This window comes from Myiozetetes cayanensis, unplaced genomic scaffold (assembly GCF_022539395.1).
Source record: "Myiozetetes cayanensis isolate MyiCay16 unplaced genomic scaffold, myiCay2020 scf4, whole genome shotgun sequence".
NCBI lineage: Eukaryota > Metazoa > Chordata > Aves > Passeriformes > Tyrannidae > Myiozetetes > Myiozetetes cayanensis.
This window is the reverse complement of record NW_026087631.1, coordinates 62169494-62185741: the sequence shown is the minus strand read 5'-3', so window position 1 is coordinate 62185741 and position 16248 is coordinate 62169494. Positions and strand designations below refer to the sequence as shown.

The window sequence follows — 16248 nt, the reverse complement described above, 5'->3', positions numbered from 1 at the left end:
CAGAGAAGGGTAAGAGAGCTGGCTGGAGCACAAGTCCTGTGAGGAGCAGCTGAGGGAGATGGGGAGGTTCAGTCTGGAGGAGGCTCAGGGGGGACCTCATCAGTCTCTCCAACAACCTGAAGGATGGTTGTAGCCAGGCGGGGGACGGTGTCTTTTCCCAGGCAACCGGAGACAAGCTGCACCAGGGGAGGTTTAGGTTGGACATAAGAAAGAATTTCTTCACAGAAAGGGTGATACGACATCGGAATGGACTGCTAAAGCACTTAGTGCTACAACCAGCCATGGTTGTGCTGGGTCACAGTTTGGACGCGATGCTCAGAGGACTTGTTCAGCCTGATTCCCTTTGCAGTTCTCCCCGCGGCAGCGAGAGGAGCGGGGGTGCGGAGACACGAGGTCCTCTCCTCGCCCTCGGATGGGTGCGGGCAGAGCCTCTGCCATCCGGCGCTACCGGAGCCGCTCCAAAGACTCCTTCCCCCTCGCACCCGCCCCGGGGCGGCCCCGCTCGGGCCGGGCCGGGCCGGAGCGGCCGCCCCCGGTTGCATCAGCCGCGGGGCCGAGCGGCGCCTGCGCGCCCGCCCCTTCCCGGGCGGCTCGGCGCGGCCATGGCAGGAGGGGACGGGAAGGTGGGAGCTCCGTGCCCCTCGGGCTGAGCCGGGGCGGCCTCTCCGGCCCCGCGTCAGGGCTCGGGAGAGCGGCAGCCCTGTCAGGAGGGCGGGTGCTGGCGGCGCAGGTGGATGGGTCTCTTCCCTGGGGCTTCCGCAGCTCCCGGGGGGGCGGTGGGAAAGGGGGCTGGGAGCAGGGCTGGGGCTCCCCGCGGCCTGGCGAGGGGTTCGGGTTTGTTCGCGGGGTGTGGGGCTGAGGGGGGTTAAAGCCGCTGCCGGAGAGTGAGGAAATGGTGCTCGTCCTCCACAGGTGGACGGTGGGGAAGAGAGGAAAGCAGACTGCGGGAAGAAGAAAATGAAGGACGGGGCCGCGGATGGAGGGCGGTCGGAGGTGAGCTGCCCCTCGGCCGCGGGATGGGAGGTGCTGTGTCCTGGGTGTGCTGGTAGCATTTGCTACAGTTGGTCCTTCTGAAGTATTTTATCAGGCGATACAGTTACGTCTTCTCCCAGATTTTGCCATGAAGTGACATTGTTGGGTTCTGCACCAAGTCGCATTGGTGTAATGGGAGGGCAGCTCAGATTTGCACAGCCGCGGCTCGGTGATGCTTTTCCCCCGTGCCCCTCTTTGCAGCGGGAGGCAGGTGGCAGAAATCTGGGGTGAGGAAAGCCTGCACAAGGTACTCATGTCTTTTCCGTCTTTATGGTGGGTAAAACACACATTCTTCTGACTGCCCAGGGGGCCAGCTGCCAGCCAGCACAGTGCTGAGCCAGCTGCAGAGCTGTGCAAGCTTGGCTGTGCCCAGCCGGATAGTCCTGACGTCAGGACACGTGTGTAAGCTGGAGTCAGTTCCTGCCTGGCTGGACTGGAACCGGCGTTGCCTCAGTTTTTTGACCTAATAAGAAAAATCTGGTTTTACGTTGCGTTAATACAGTCTTTTCAGGTTGATTTTTGCCCTTGTGTAGCTTATTAAACAGATGTTTAATAAACTGTGTAGTTGCTTGGTAACATGTGGTTTATTAAACAGGTGTACAGTGGTATAGTTTTCACTAAACTGAAGCCTTATGACATTATGAATTAGGCAACTAATATCCTATATAATCTGGAGTAATGTTGATTATTTATTAAATATAGCATGTATATAGATATCGTCACATAGCTGCTTATGAAAAGTGTAACCACTGTTTGCATTCTTGACATAATGTGCTATCAGATTAATAATCTATAAACCATTTTCCTTTTTTTTTTTTTTATTATGTGTAGCTGAATCCCTGGCCTGCATTTATCAACGAGCGTTTAGAGATGTACAATAAACTGAAAGCTGAACATGATGCACTCCTTGCAGAAAGAGCTGCAAAGGACAGTAAACCCATTAAAGTTACGCTACCTGATGGCAAACAGGTTGATGCTGAATCTTGGAAGACTACTCCTTATCAAATTGCTTGTGGAATTAGGTATGGTTCTGTTTTGTGATACACACAGTCAGGTTAAGACAGTGGCTTTGAGGGGATGGGTAATGTGTGATTTCTTAGTCATTTATCTCTTCTCAAAGCACCTTGTGTAATAAACTGGAGGTAACCAGTCAGGTTTTAGTTTTGGAGTGCAATTTTTTTCTTCTTTATAAAGATACGGTTTCTAAAATTAAATAAGAATAGAATCGGGATCTTTTTGATATACATTACTGGCATATTTTCTCTCGCAAGTACTGCTCTTGCATTAAGACCTGATTTGCTAGCAGATGATCAGATTGAATGTGGTGCCTGTAAACCAGCTTGCATTGGCCTGAGGAGGATGACTGCTGGGTGATGTTTCAATTGATTTCAGTGAAAGTTAACAGTATGAGTATCTCTCACTTAATTGTACTTTTACTTGCATGGGAGATACCTATCAAAAAGAGCACTGCACATCTACAGGTTACTTATACTGGCTGTGTGCCATTTTTGAATGGTACACAGTGAACACCCTGACAGTTAAAATTAAAAATATTGAGTGATTCCTAAAGGTGAGATGCCTTTTTTTTCTTTTATTTCCACACTCCCCCTCATAGTAAGGTATTATGTCATTAGAATTTCTTTACTTTTGTGATTTGGGATCAAGAAAAGGGTGTTTTGCCTAGTGGATACAGCCTATAAAGTTACTATATCAAAAATGGTATTGGATAATTTTTAAGAGAGAAGTTCTATCTTACATTGCAATAGGATTGGGAAGTCAGGTTAGTACCTCGAGGTGGCTGCCTCTAAGTCAAAAATGTTAAAGAATGTATGAATGTTGGGTATATAACAAAATTTACTTCCCATATCTCTGAAATATAAGTAGGAGTTTTCATGAGTGTTCAAGACGGTCTAAATTGCTTGTTTATTTGGAATTTATTTGTGACATTGTATCCACTCTGAGCACTCCTGATTTTATTCAACCTGGAGGGCAAATCTGGGGGACTTCTGCTTGCTGATTTCAAAACACTGTATACTTATTGTGACTTACAGCTGTACTTTTATATTTATTCTGTAGTCAGGGATTAGCTGACAACACTGTTATTGCTAAAGTGAACAAGGTGGTTTGGGATCTAGACCGTCCTTTGGAGGAGGATTGTACCTTGGAGCTGCTTAAGTTTGAAGATGAAGAGGCTCAAGCAGTGAGTATCTTCTACCAAAACTTGTTTGCCTTTGAATTTACATGAAATTCAGTCTCTAGCAGTTATTTGGGTCTGTATTGGGTTCAGAAGATGAGGGAACAGGGTTTCAGTGTAGGTCCATCTGCATTTCCTAATAGTTCCTTGTGTAGCCAAGTCTGCTCACAGTTGCTGTAGATTATGTCAAGTTTATTTTCATTAAAATTTTACATTTACAACCTTTGTATTAGCATGAAGTAGGTCTTTTGAACTCTTCAGCACTGACTTTGAGAATAAAATAGTACAAAAGTCCTGTCTATATACAATGATAAAAGTACCAAATGGGCTCCTCTTTTTTTTTTCGTATATGCAAAAGGACCTACTTTATTTTGCCTGCTCTTTCAGCTAAATGTGGATATCCAGTACATTTGTAAATACTGTCTAGAAAAAATGAGTTGGTACAAGAAGCTGTCAGTCAAACCCATCACGAAAGTTTTGCATTCGACTCAGGGTTTTCTTACTGGCAAAGTGAAGGCTGTTGATTTATGTTTTTAGTTTGTGCTAGTCAAGACAGACTAACTGTTGTGGATTTAGTTTTGTCAAAATCTCAGGTGTCCTACAAGATGGAGTGTGCGGGATTTCCCATGCATAAAGTCTTTGGACTAGGACCACGGCCTGCTGGCTTTTGGTCTTTATGCAGAGCTGATTGATTGAAGTTCATAGGAAAAAAAGGTTTCTGAATTAGTTTCCAGACTTCTGGAAAATAATTGAATAATTTCGACAGTAGTTGAAAACAAGAATTGTTTGCTACCACAATCTAAGCAGTTTAGTGGTAGAAATGCTACCTTTTGGAAACATTGGTGCTTGGGCTGAGAGTGAGGTCACTTCTGCTCTGCCGACTGATCTAGTGTATCCTTAAAAAGAAGAGTTTCAGAAAGCGTTTTAAATAAAACACTTGAAATGAACTAATTCCCTCTTTTTTTACTTCCACTAGGTGTACTGGCACTCAAGTGCTCACATAATGGGTGAAGCAATGGAACGGATCTATGGTGGCTGTTTGTGCTATGGCCCACCAATTGAAAATGGATTTTATTACGACATGTTCCTTGAGGAAGGGTATGTTTTGTGTATTTCTGCTTTTTGGAGGTGTGGGATGGCATCACAGCAAAATTTCTGTTATGTGCTTGTTCCTGGAATGTCATATCTACTGCTCCAGATGGCTTTGTCCTTTGTAATGCCTCCCATCCACAAGCTAGTGGGTCACAAATTGCAAATGGAAGCAAAAATTCTTGACTTTTATGTGTGTGTGTTTATTTTAGGGGTGTTTCAAGTAATGACTTCTCTGCTTTGGAAACATTATGCAAAAAGATAATGAAGGAAAAACAAACCTTTGAGAGACTGGAAGTTAAGAAGGAAACACTACTTGAAATGTTTAAGGTAGGCTGTTTTAGAAGGTTGTTTCTAGCCTCATGCAGTTAGTCTTTAAGTGTTTGTAACTTTAAGGCATGTTCTATTAGTGGTATAGGAAAGTCTATCAAATTAACTTTTTAAGATTCTTGTAAACTTAGTTGTGATATCTAACAAAAAATGAGCAAAAGGCAATTCTTAATTTCTTGAGAATGTGCATTAGATTTTCTGAGATTATAAGAATTATTTCTTCTTCTGGGTGACCTTCACAAAATCTGTGAACTTGCATTTTTCATTTATTTCCCAGAGATACAAATTTGCAATGCATTATGTGCAGTTATGTTGTATTATATTGTCTGTGTGATACTGTAACTGCATGTGCTACTTCATTCCAAAAACTTCATAAAACATTTTTTAGAACAAGGACTTCTGAGAAAGTCCAAGTAGCACTAAAAGTTGATCCTTTCTCTTTAGTACCTAGCAACAAATAATTTTTTTGAATTCCTGAGATAGACATTTCTGAGTTTTCACTGTAGGGACATCAGGAGGATGATAGTGTCATTCAGGCTGGAAGGTAGCTCTGTACCTCTGCAGGTCTCCAGTCCAATATCATGCAGAGGGCATGGGACCAACACTGAAATCAGACTAGGCTTCTTGGGGCTTGTCCAGTTGGGCCTTCAAAATTTCTAAGGACAGAGCTGCACAACCTGCTTTCTGGGCAGCTTGCTCCACTACTGGTCTGTGCTTCTGTGTGTTTCTTTTCCAGTCCTGTTTTGAGGCAGCATAGCATCAGGTTTGCAAATAATTTAAACTGCTGGCCAGTTCTCCTGTTTAACAAGGACTTAACAAGTATTTGTGCTGCTTTTTTTCTCAGTATAATAAATTCAAGTGCCGCATCCTGAATGAGAAGGTCAATACTCCAACTACTACAGTATACAGGTAATTATATGTGGATCATAATATTACTGGATTTATGGATCTAGGTTTAAATATACCAAATAAATGCTTTCCTGTTCTTAGGTGTGGTCCCTTAATAGATTTATGCAGAGGACCTCATGTCAGACATACTGGCAAGATAAAGACCATAAAAATTCATAAGGTAAGTGCTGAAACTTGCTTAGACAGATGTTTACACTGAAAATATGTTGCTGTCTTTGGTCTGAGGCAAGAATGAGTGAATGTGAAATGAGTAACCTGGTTAAAAACTCAGTGTTGCAAATTGTGAAAAGTTGTGTGCTGGAATGATATTCACATGGTGTGAAGCCAGCTGGATGTCCAGGGCTTGCAATTCCAGCACAGATAGGAACACAAGTTTGTCTTAAGTTTTGACTGAACTGTGTCAGTTAAAGTTTATAGTTTTTGCTCAGCTGATGGTTGTAGCTGTTTGTGACTAAACAGTTGGAAAAGGATGGCTACAAAGAGAGCAGATAGGCTTTAGGAAAAGACAAGAGAGAGCCTGAAACCGTATTTACTTGGTGTGTTCACCTCTTGTTTCTAGATTTTTCTGATCAGTCCTTTGAATTTAAGATTCTAATTCTCCGTACTCCTTAGTTGTCCCACATTAATGGTTTATTAATAATTGTATGCCTTTTCATAGCAGGCAGTAGTAATAAAATATGGAGGCTCCTCCCTTTCTTCAGTGATACATTTTTTTTTTTTTGCACGCAGAATTCTTCTACCTATTGGGAAGGCAAGGCTGATATGGAATCCCTCCAGCGAATCTACGGAATTTCATTCCCAGATGCAAAAATGCTGAAGGAATGGGAGAAATTCCAGGAGGAGGCTAAAAGCAGAGATCACAGAAAAATTGGGCGGGTGAGACATTTTTCTAAGTAATATATTTCAAAAATACTGTGGGGATATAACCCCTTAACTAGAAGCCTCTCAAAGACAGCAGATACTTTGCTGCTGCAACCAAGATGTGACACGGTTTTATTTTGAGTTGCAAGGTCAGGTACGTTTCTTTCAAGCATCAAAGTCCTAGAAAAAAATAACTTTTTGCTCTTTTAAACGCAATTACATCCTTATTCCACAGATCACTCAGAACAGAACAGAAACACTTTTGTCTGCAACACGTGAATGCTTCAGTCTGTGGGCACTGCTCATTCCAACACAGTTTACTGTGACCTGTTCACGCAATTCTTTTCTTCTGTGCAATTTCAGAATCTGTCATACATAGCTATGTCTTTTGTTTGGCTGTTCTTTGGGTTTGTTTTTCTTCAGTAGAAACCCCTGTCAGATAACTGGTAGTTCTGAACAGCATTATGGTGTCTGCTGCTGGTACATCATGAAAAAAACCAGAAGAATGCACTGTGCAGACCTCAAGCATGTCCACACATTAACCAGCTGTAGTTCACTATAGTTCACACAATCATTTAAAGTGCACATAATTAGCTGCAAAAGCAGAACTAAAAATTTACTTGTTGATGTACAAAGGATGCTGTGGGGGCACAGTTGGGAGTTAAATGTAAAGTTTTGGAGCATCAGCCATGAAACAAAATTGAACAAATCCCCTTCACCTGTAACTATCAATGGACACAAAAATACTATTGAAAAGGCATCAGCTCCAGTGGATATTGGGGTTTTTTTTCCAGGTTTTTATTTTTTGAAATGGATAGTGATGCTCAGTCAGTACTAACTCATTTGTGAATGTTAAGTGAAAAAAGTAGGGTGCAAATACTGAGTTTTTCAAGTATTGTTTTTCTGCAGGACCAAGAACTGTTTTTCTTCCATGAACTTAGCCCTGGTAGCTGTTTTTTCTTGCCAAAAGGGGCTTACATTTATAATACACTAATTGAATTCATCCGGGTAAGTAAAGTCTTTTGGAAATCTTATAGAAAAAATTCAGTGATTTTAGAAAAATATGCAATGGCATGCTACATGTAACAGCCTTTCATTTCAAGTTATTTTAATCTCTTAATTCTGTAAGGCACTAAAGAAACCTGATTTCTTTGAATTGGTCTTGTCACAATCTCTGCAAAATTATGTTTTGTTAGTACTTCATATCTGCAGTTAAAGCTGTGATAAAGATGCTTTATAATAAGAATTCTTTGACATCTAGTAGTACAGCTAACTCACACTGCTGCTGTTCCTCTGATGCATATTGATTTGTTTTAATAAACTTACTTAATTTGGCCCTTTAGACTTACTCACTTTGAAAATATATGTAGAAAAAACCCCTGATCTTCCTGTTGTAATATTTGAAGTCTGTGTTATTACTGTATATTTGGACTGCAATGTACTATCAAGTATCATTGAGTAATTTGAGGCTGCTGCTTTGCTTGCAGGGAGGAAACTTGTTCTTCTTGCTTACTACAGAGAAATTGTTTGGGGGAAGGGTGGTGCTGGTGGAAGGGATGTATCATGGCACGTCCAACTTGAATTTTTCTCTTCCCTTCCTCCCTCCCTAAGTCATGGAGTTTTGTATGGCAGTATTTGTATATTTTTGTGGCTGCAGATTGAAGTCTGTATTTTCGCTTTCTTCATTAGTTATTTGATAACTAATAAAGTTATAAAATAAATAAAACAACTGTAAACAAATAAATACTATTAACAGTAAAGTAAAACAATTAACTGTTGTTTTAGAGTCAGTATCGAAAATGTGGATTTCAAGAGGTTGTCACTCCAAATGTGTTCAACAGCAAACTGTGGATGACTTCAGGGCACTGGCAGCATTACAGTGAGAACATGTTTTCCTTTGAAGTGGAGAAGGAAGTCTTTGCTCTGAAGCCCATGAACTGCCCAGGACACTGGTAAATACATAGCAAATCCAGTTTAGCAAAGATGATGGGGAGAAAAAACAAACCCACTCTCCTTCTTTTTCCTGTGTAATTGTAGAGATGGCTGTCTTCAGATATTCATGTGGTCAGGAATGATGTAATTATGAGTGTTATTGTCTACACTCTCTTTACTTGAGACACTGAGAAGTGTCATTTTTCCATCATTATAGTAACTGTGTTTCAGACCTGAAACTTACCTTGGTACTACAAAACCTAGATATCCAGAATAGATACTGAGACATTGCCAATTTTGTGGCAGTTTAGGCATTCAGCTTTTAATGCTCAGTTTTAGGACCTCTCTACCAGCTGTTAAAGGAGATGTGCATTTGTTTTCCTGACAAAACTAGATATGTGGTTCTATCCAGATCACACCACTGGCTTAACAGATGTGTGCTTAGTCACTGGTAGCTTCTCACTGCCTGCTCTGTGCAGAATTTTGATTCTCAGTGGGCTTCAAGTAACAAATTTTTCCTTCAGCCTCATGTTTGATCATCGCCCAAGATCGTGGCGTGAGCTGCCGTTACGTTTGGCTGATTTTGGAGTCCTGCACCGCAACGAACTGTCGGGAGCTCTCACAGGGCTCACTCGAGTGCGCCGGTTCCAGCAGGATGACGGTCACATATTCTGTGCTATGGAGCAGGTATGGGCTGCTGTGAAAGGAAATCGGGCATTAAAATCACAGTAACTGATTTTTTTTTTCCAGTATTTGACACATTATTTCTCTTGTCATAAAGATCGAAGAGGAGATAAAGAGTTGTCTGCAGTTCTTGCGCACTGTGTATGATGTCTTTGGATTTTCCTTTAAACTGAATCTTTCCACCCGTCCTGAAAAATACCTGGGAGATATTGAAGTGTGGAATCGGGCTGAAAAGGTAAACAGTAGTTTTATTAACTTTTTTTTACAGAAGCAAGGCTGCAGCTGCAAGTTCTGTAAGAACTGCTAAGGGAACCAGTTCTGGCATCCTCTGTAGTAAGATTTAGATCCATCTCCTGAAAGTGAGGTTAAAAAGGGATGGGGTTAGCCCCTGCAGGTGTAATACTGGAGAGAAGATAGGGCAGGAATAGACATTTGGTGTACCAGGGTGGATCTCATCTCAGTGTTATCTACAGACTTTGAATCTGGCATAAAAAGTTCTTGCATCTTAGCTAATGCTTGTTTGGCCTCTTCCAAAAGGATTGCATTAATTTTGTTTAAATTTGGACTAAATTAATTTATTTTTTTTTAGTTGGGTCTCCTCCAAAACTTTCCTTTTTCAGTCAATAAATGAGTTTCATCAGTAACTGAGAAGTACACAGAATTTAGTAGGGTCACCTATCTGTAGTAGCAGGCTGACCTGATGCTGTAACATGGAAAGAAACACTGAGTACATGTCCTTTTATCTCCAGCAACTCGAAAACAGCCTCAATGCCTTTGGCGAGAAGTGGGAGTTAAACCCTGGTGATGGAGCTTTCTATGGACCTAAGGTTAGTATGTGCTAACCCCTAGCTGGTTTCAGCTTTTAATTCTGTTTGGATAAGACAAAAGGCCTCATCCAGGAAGAAGGGATTTTTTTTGTTACGGTTATCTAATACAATTTTAAGATGCTGTCTGGCTGAAGTTTTCTGGTTTTCCAGATACAGAAACTCTGACATACTTGAGGGAGGAATAATACTGTGTCATCCTGGTTTTCACAGAGTTGTAACGAGTTCTAATACTCATTCCTTAATTAAACCCAGTTTACATGAATAAACTATTTGACCACAGCTTAACCAGAGCTGACTGGTTTAGTGGGCGACATGAACAGAAGGTGGCACTGTAAGATCTGTTTTAACAAGCAGCTTCTGCTTTAGAAATAATCCTTTCAGTGATAAGTGAATCCTAGGTCACGAGAAAATCAAAAGTAAACTGCTTTTAAATCTTTCCCTAATACACCTGCACTACATTTTTGTCTGTGTTCTCATCTAGTAAACTTGTTCTGATTATTCTATTTGTATGCTAATGATTCAGTTTCAGTTTATTGTGTTGTAGGTGAGATGTCTTATAGCAGCTAGTCATTTGTAACATGAAATACAAACAAGGTTTAGTAATTTCCTCATTTGAATGAAACAGGGCAGATATACAGGAACCTTTGTTAACATTAATTAACCTTACACTTGCTCCTAATACAGTCTGAATTTGAAATTAAAGTAGGTTGTAAGGAATTAATTTTGATAGAAGCTCTATGGTGACTAGCTGAACTATGATAAACTCTGACTTCTGATCACAAAGTTGAAAGAAATTTAGGTCTTGAGTTGTTAAAATGCTGATCTGGGTGTGTAATACATAAATTAAAATAAGGCACACAGCCTCAACATATCACCATACTGGTCAAATGATGAGTAAGTGAGCAATGTGATAAATAATAAGGTCAGGACACTATAAATCTACTGTTTTCTATCAGTCTTTTCTATCTAACTTGTATCATAAGTTTACTCAGGATTTAAGAGTCAGATGCCAAAGAAAGAACAGGCTTGATTCGTAGGTCAGGACAAGCGACATTGATTCATATGTGTCCCTACTGGTAAGTGGACTATTTAACAGCAGGATTCTCATCCCATGCTCATGCCCTGAATTTGTAACATAAGCTACAAAGTATTCAAATACTGCATAATATAGAAGTGTAAGTTTGCCACTTTGAGGTTGAGGAAATCTTATTTTTGTGCACACATGTTCAGTTCTGCACGTACACGCTGCTTAATTCGCTCAGTGAAAAGGCCCATGAGAGTACCAGATGGAAAATCACAAAAAATAATCTGAGATATCTAATGTAGTTCCCCCCTGAAGTATTGCCTCTCTACTTACTCACTCTGACATTTTTTGCATCAGAACCTGCAAATCACTTAAATCCTGATGCAGGCTGAAGTAAAACTATGCTAAAACTACATGTGTCTAAAACTACATATACTTCCTCTGCATAGAGTGAAACCTTCCGTCTTAAAACAATGAGTTTGCTTTCAGAGGGGAATCCTTGTCTTTTAAGCTGTAGTAAAAGTTTGTGTCTTTGTGTTTTTAAGATTGACATTCAGATTAAAGATGCCATTGGCCGCTACCACCAATGTGCTACGATTCAGCTTGACTTCCAGCTGCCAGTCAGATTTAACCTCACCTTTGTCAGGTAAGCACAGAGGCTGGTGGCTTTTAGTTCTGTATAATCTAACTTTACTGACACTTAGCAGACATAAGTTTGCATCAGGAAAAGAACTTTACAAAACCCTTTTCTTTGCAGCCATGATGGTAATGACAAAACAAGACCAGTTATCATTCACCGGGCTATCTTGGGATCTGTGGAGAGAATGATTGCCATTCTAACTGAAAACTATGGAGGCAAATGGTAATGTTGCAAACTTATTATTCCAGTTTGAGCAAACACTTTAGGGGAGAAATTTGCCCCAAGCATCCAAGAGTCAAGAGGATTTGTTTCTTCTACTTGCTTGCTACGGGGGCATGCTGTAGGAATACCACAGGGCAATTTCTTCTGAACCACCTTCCTTAGATATGAAATAATTCAAGATGTGGTAGATTCTACATGATACTGTTCATGCAGGTGCAGCATACAGCTATTCTGCCCAAGAGACATTTGTCTCCCAACTGCTTTTGCAGCTGGTCTGCCTTGTAAAGAGTTATTTATGTACATGACCTACTTTACCTGTGTAATAGAGATATAATACCCACTGGGAATGAACACTCTGATTATAACAAGACTCTACTAAAGTAAATGATTCCTGTACTTAGTTAGTACTAAGATCAACAACTCAATTATGATTTGCTGTGTGGTGTAAAACACAGTATGAATCTTCTGGTCAGCAAGTGCTTTTGCCCACACTGAATTCCTTAGACACTCAGTTCTTCTTAGGAGATAAACTGTAACAAGTATAGGGCTCTCATCACCCAGTCTAAGCAGATGGCTTGATGAGTCTCTTGTGTAGATTGTAGGATGTTTCATACTGAAAGAATACTGAAAGCTAAATAAACTTGTTTTGTTTGTTTATTGAAGGCCGCTCTGGCTGTCTCCACAGCAGGTAATGGTGGTACCAGTGGGACCAGCGTGTGATGAGTATGCTCAAAAGGTGATGTACATGGTTTTGTGGCTTCATTTTCAGTATATTGCATTTAGCTGAAATACTTGGTTATTCATGATTAGTAGTATTTGTCTCAGACAAGTGTTCTAAGTCTTTGCATATTCAGTAATTCTTATATTACAGGGACAATTAGCTGCTAAAGTTGTGTAGATCCATCTTAAAGATAACCTGAATTAGATTTTGGGTACATAAACAACAAATGTTGATCTTTGTGAGACTTTTATTTTTGGAAAACTTAGTTTTTGTCTCTAGCTCAAGAGCTGTCTTACTCTTCAGGTTCAAGTCTCCCATCGCCATGTGCATCTTGCAGAGCAGTAAGAAAGATGAAAATTACTCTTTGCATATTTAGCCTTCAGCAACAATCTCCTGTAGTTTTTTCAAGCACACTATATATGAATAAAATAGTCTGCAAAATAAATTTAAAAAATAATAAATCTCTTCTAATCAGTAAGCTCTGCCGGCCTGCTGCCTTTTGCAGTATTGAAATCCAATCACTATTCAGCCCGAACATTAGATGTTCACATCACTGCTTATTTGTTGTGTGTGTATGTAGTTGCATGATAGCGGATGTATTTTAATTTCTTGAACTGGGCTCATCTCCGGCGCCTGAGCCCATGACAGTGTTTTTGTTTTAGGGGTCAGATAATCTTAAGTGGCTTAAGTCTACAAATCATAATTAGTTCATGGTTGTGAATATCCTGTAGTGACAGTTTAAGTACTTTTTCTCCTAGGTCCGGCAGGACTTCCACGATGCAGGGTTCATGGCAGATGTTGATGTAGATCCTGGGTGCACGCTGAACAAGAAGATCAGAAATGCTCAGCTTGCACAGTATAACTTTATTCTAGGTAATGTATTTCTTACCTTGTCCTGCCTGACTTTCTTGTTACAGGATTTGATCTTCTGTGAGCAGGGCAGGATTGTAATTAGTGTTTTAGGTCACTTTGTTCCTAAGAGTCTTCCATTGCAGAGAGTCTTTCCTCATTTCTCACTTTTATAGCTGTCACTGACAGATCACTGTGACTCCAGGCATTACTGTTGCTATAGAAAAAGTTTTTTGCTGTTCTTTTGTCAGCAACATGGAGATATGTGTGAAGTATCTTGTCCTTTGTCAGTCAGATCCTTCAGTTATTTTTCATTCTCCCAGTAATTTATGCTCTTGTTTCTAATGGAGCAAAACAAATAGCATATTTTCACTGCATTCAGCTGGAGTGCACTTCTGAGCTCTGCATGCATAGGAGGAGGCTCTTTCAGAGGGGGTGGTGCAGGGACAATTAGAAACTGATCATGAAGTCTTTGATTTGAAGAAGCACATTAGTCCTGTCATGTAAATTGGGTCTGTCATTGACCTTAAAGTTATCTGGGATTCACTAGAGTCAAAAGAGCCTTTGACAGAGAAACGCCACCCTCAGAGTAACTGACAGAACCATGAAAAAAGTTCTGTTGTTTAAAACTTCAAACATTTGATACAAAAAAGACACGAGCGCATTTCACTTTCAGGACCACAAACAAATAATCAGCCTATTAAGGAAAAAAGAAAAAATCTCACCTAATTTATGTTCAGATATTGTTTCAAAGCGTTTTCCCACTGAATAGAGCTGGTTTCTGGAGAAATACAATCTCCAAGTGTGTTATATAAAATTTATTTTGTTTAGACATACATGTATTATATTGGTATCTGTAAGATTTTTAGAATATTTGTTTAGTAAGCCTAAAGTTTTGCGGGGTTAGGGGGTGGGGGAAAAGCTTGCTGAATTTTAAGTTCATTCCTTTGCATCTTGGTTGTTTCTAGTTGTTGGTGAAAAAGAGAAGGCGAGTGGAACAGTGAACATCCGCACCCGTGATAACAAGGTGCACGGAGAGAGAACCATTGCAGACACTGTGGAGAGGCTGCTACAGCTGAAACACTCTCGTTCCAGGCAAGCTGAAGAAGAATTTTAACACCACCTAATCTTCCTGACATTAAAAAAAAAAAAAAAATTCTAGTTTTCCTAATTTAGGTAACCAGAGAGCTTTTGTTCTGAGCCAGATTTCACATTTGGATCTCATGCTCGTTTTAATGGGGATGTTTCTTTAGTCAGAAATGCTTCTTTTTTAAAAAAAAAAATCAGTTTTTCACAAACCTTGAAGTGAAATTTCCCGGCCTCTAACCAGTGACAGATGAAGCAAGGTGAAATGGCATTCTGTGACTGCAAGGGAAAATTGCAATGTTAATCAGGGATACCTATAGCATTCTAACTACCCTGTTAAGAAGAAAATCCTATTTGGTAACAAGTGTTTTTCATGAAAGTTGTAACAAAAAACCTCAGGCTTAAGAAACCAGCTAGTAAACATGCAGAGCAGCAGCTTTTGAAGTGTCTCCATGAGCAAGGAAAGTGATATCTTGACATCCTATCTTGTGGTCTTAGACCAGTTAAATTCTCAAGAATTTCCAGTCACATGAAAGGGAGAATGCTCTTCACCAGAGCACTGAGCTGCTCCCCAGAGCTGCTAACCAAAGCCTACTGTTCCCTTTTCCAGTCTCTGAAATGTGCTGGCTCTGCAGGTCCTTGGAGCTGAAGAAAGGGGATAACAGTGTCTGGAAAAGGTGGGGCGTAGTAGGGCCAAAGAAGCAGTTAAGAGAACCAGGATTCTTAGAAACAAAGGGTCTTTCTGTTCCAGTCTCTGAAATGTCATTACGATACAGTTGTATGTCACACCAGAAACAAGAAAGTACTGAACAGAAATGGATAGTGATTGTTTCTTTAAGACAAATGCAATGTTACCATTTAATAGGTACAGTCCCCTTCCATGGAACACTTCCTTCCCAAGCCTCTAGTCCAGGGCAAAACATACTTAATTATCATCCCTCCTATCTTACAGCTGAGGGATCTCATCAATTGATTTTGGGTTTGATTTGAGGCTTTTTTGTACATCTGGCTGACAAGTGGCAAATGTCTGTTACTGACAAAAAATAAAGTCTTGGTCTGTGGTTTTTTTGCATCTGTGTGTTGGGTTTTTTAAATCTTAACTAACCTGAACGGCTTCCCAGGGTGATTGGTAACAGTTCCTTTAAAAAGAAAGCTATTGCTACAGCCCCAGCAAAGGTCAGACAAATCTGAGGATGTGTTTTTCAAAACCTCCCAAGTTTTGCCATTTCCATTACTGTCTGGGCCAAAGCATTTCATGCCGCTTTTTCTCACCTGTCTTACTCGGGTGATGGTCACATTTTATCAGCACTTGAACCTATAGTGAATTCAGACTCGGACCGCAACCCCAGCAACTTTCAGCAAAATCTATTTCCTCCTCCTTTTGTTCATTCAGATTAAAGGTTCCATCTAAGTGCTGGGGGGGAGGGAAAGGGGAAATTGATTTTCCACTGCCTTGCTGGTTTCAAAGTTATTTTTGTGAGAGTTACTAACTTTTCTGTATTTTGCACCTGCTTTACTGTGCTGTGAAGTGACTGTTGCCCATGCAGTCGCTGCAGTGGAATCAGACATCAGCTACCCCTGAGGCAGGAGGACTATCAAATAGTGAGGCAAAACAAGTCCCCCACGGAAAACAAGCCACTAACTCTGTTTCTCTCTAGGAATTGTGCCTCAGTCTGCCTTTCCACTGTGCTGCTGTATTTGTTGATTTTTAGATAGCTCTGCTTTCTATTTGTGGGGATCCTCGAGGCTGGGAGACTCGTTGCCACAACAGATTCTCAGCAAGTGATTAACAGCACAGCAAGCTTAGAAATCTTGGCTAAGTGATACAAAGGGTGGATGTGCACATGT

At 40.6% G+C, this 16248-nt stretch overlaps 1 protein-coding gene across 1 annotated transcript; it reads left to right on the top strand.

Annotated features, from left to right (window-relative positions):
• The first annotated feature begins 545 nt into the window (after positions 1 to 545).
• TARS1 (threonyl-tRNA synthetase 1) lies at positions 546 to 15472 on the top strand. The gene is made up of 19 exons (XM_050329179.1): positions 546 to 623; positions 913 to 993; positions 1864 to 2054; positions 3109 to 3232; positions 4203 to 4324; positions 4528 to 4645; positions 5490 to 5554; positions 5636 to 5714; positions 6284 to 6430; positions 7325 to 7423; positions 8201 to 8367; positions 8872 to 9034; positions 9129 to 9266; positions 9781 to 9858; positions 11428 to 11528; positions 11640 to 11744; positions 12408 to 12480; positions 13224 to 13338; positions 14283 to 15472. The coding sequence occupies exons 1-19, from the start codon at positions 603 to 605 to the stop codon at positions 14429 to 14431; spliced, it is 2136 nt and encodes a 711-aa protein (XP_050185136.1). The 5' UTR covers positions 546 to 602; the 3' UTR covers positions 14432 to 15472.
• The last annotated feature ends 776 nt before the right edge of the window (positions 15473 to 16248 follow it).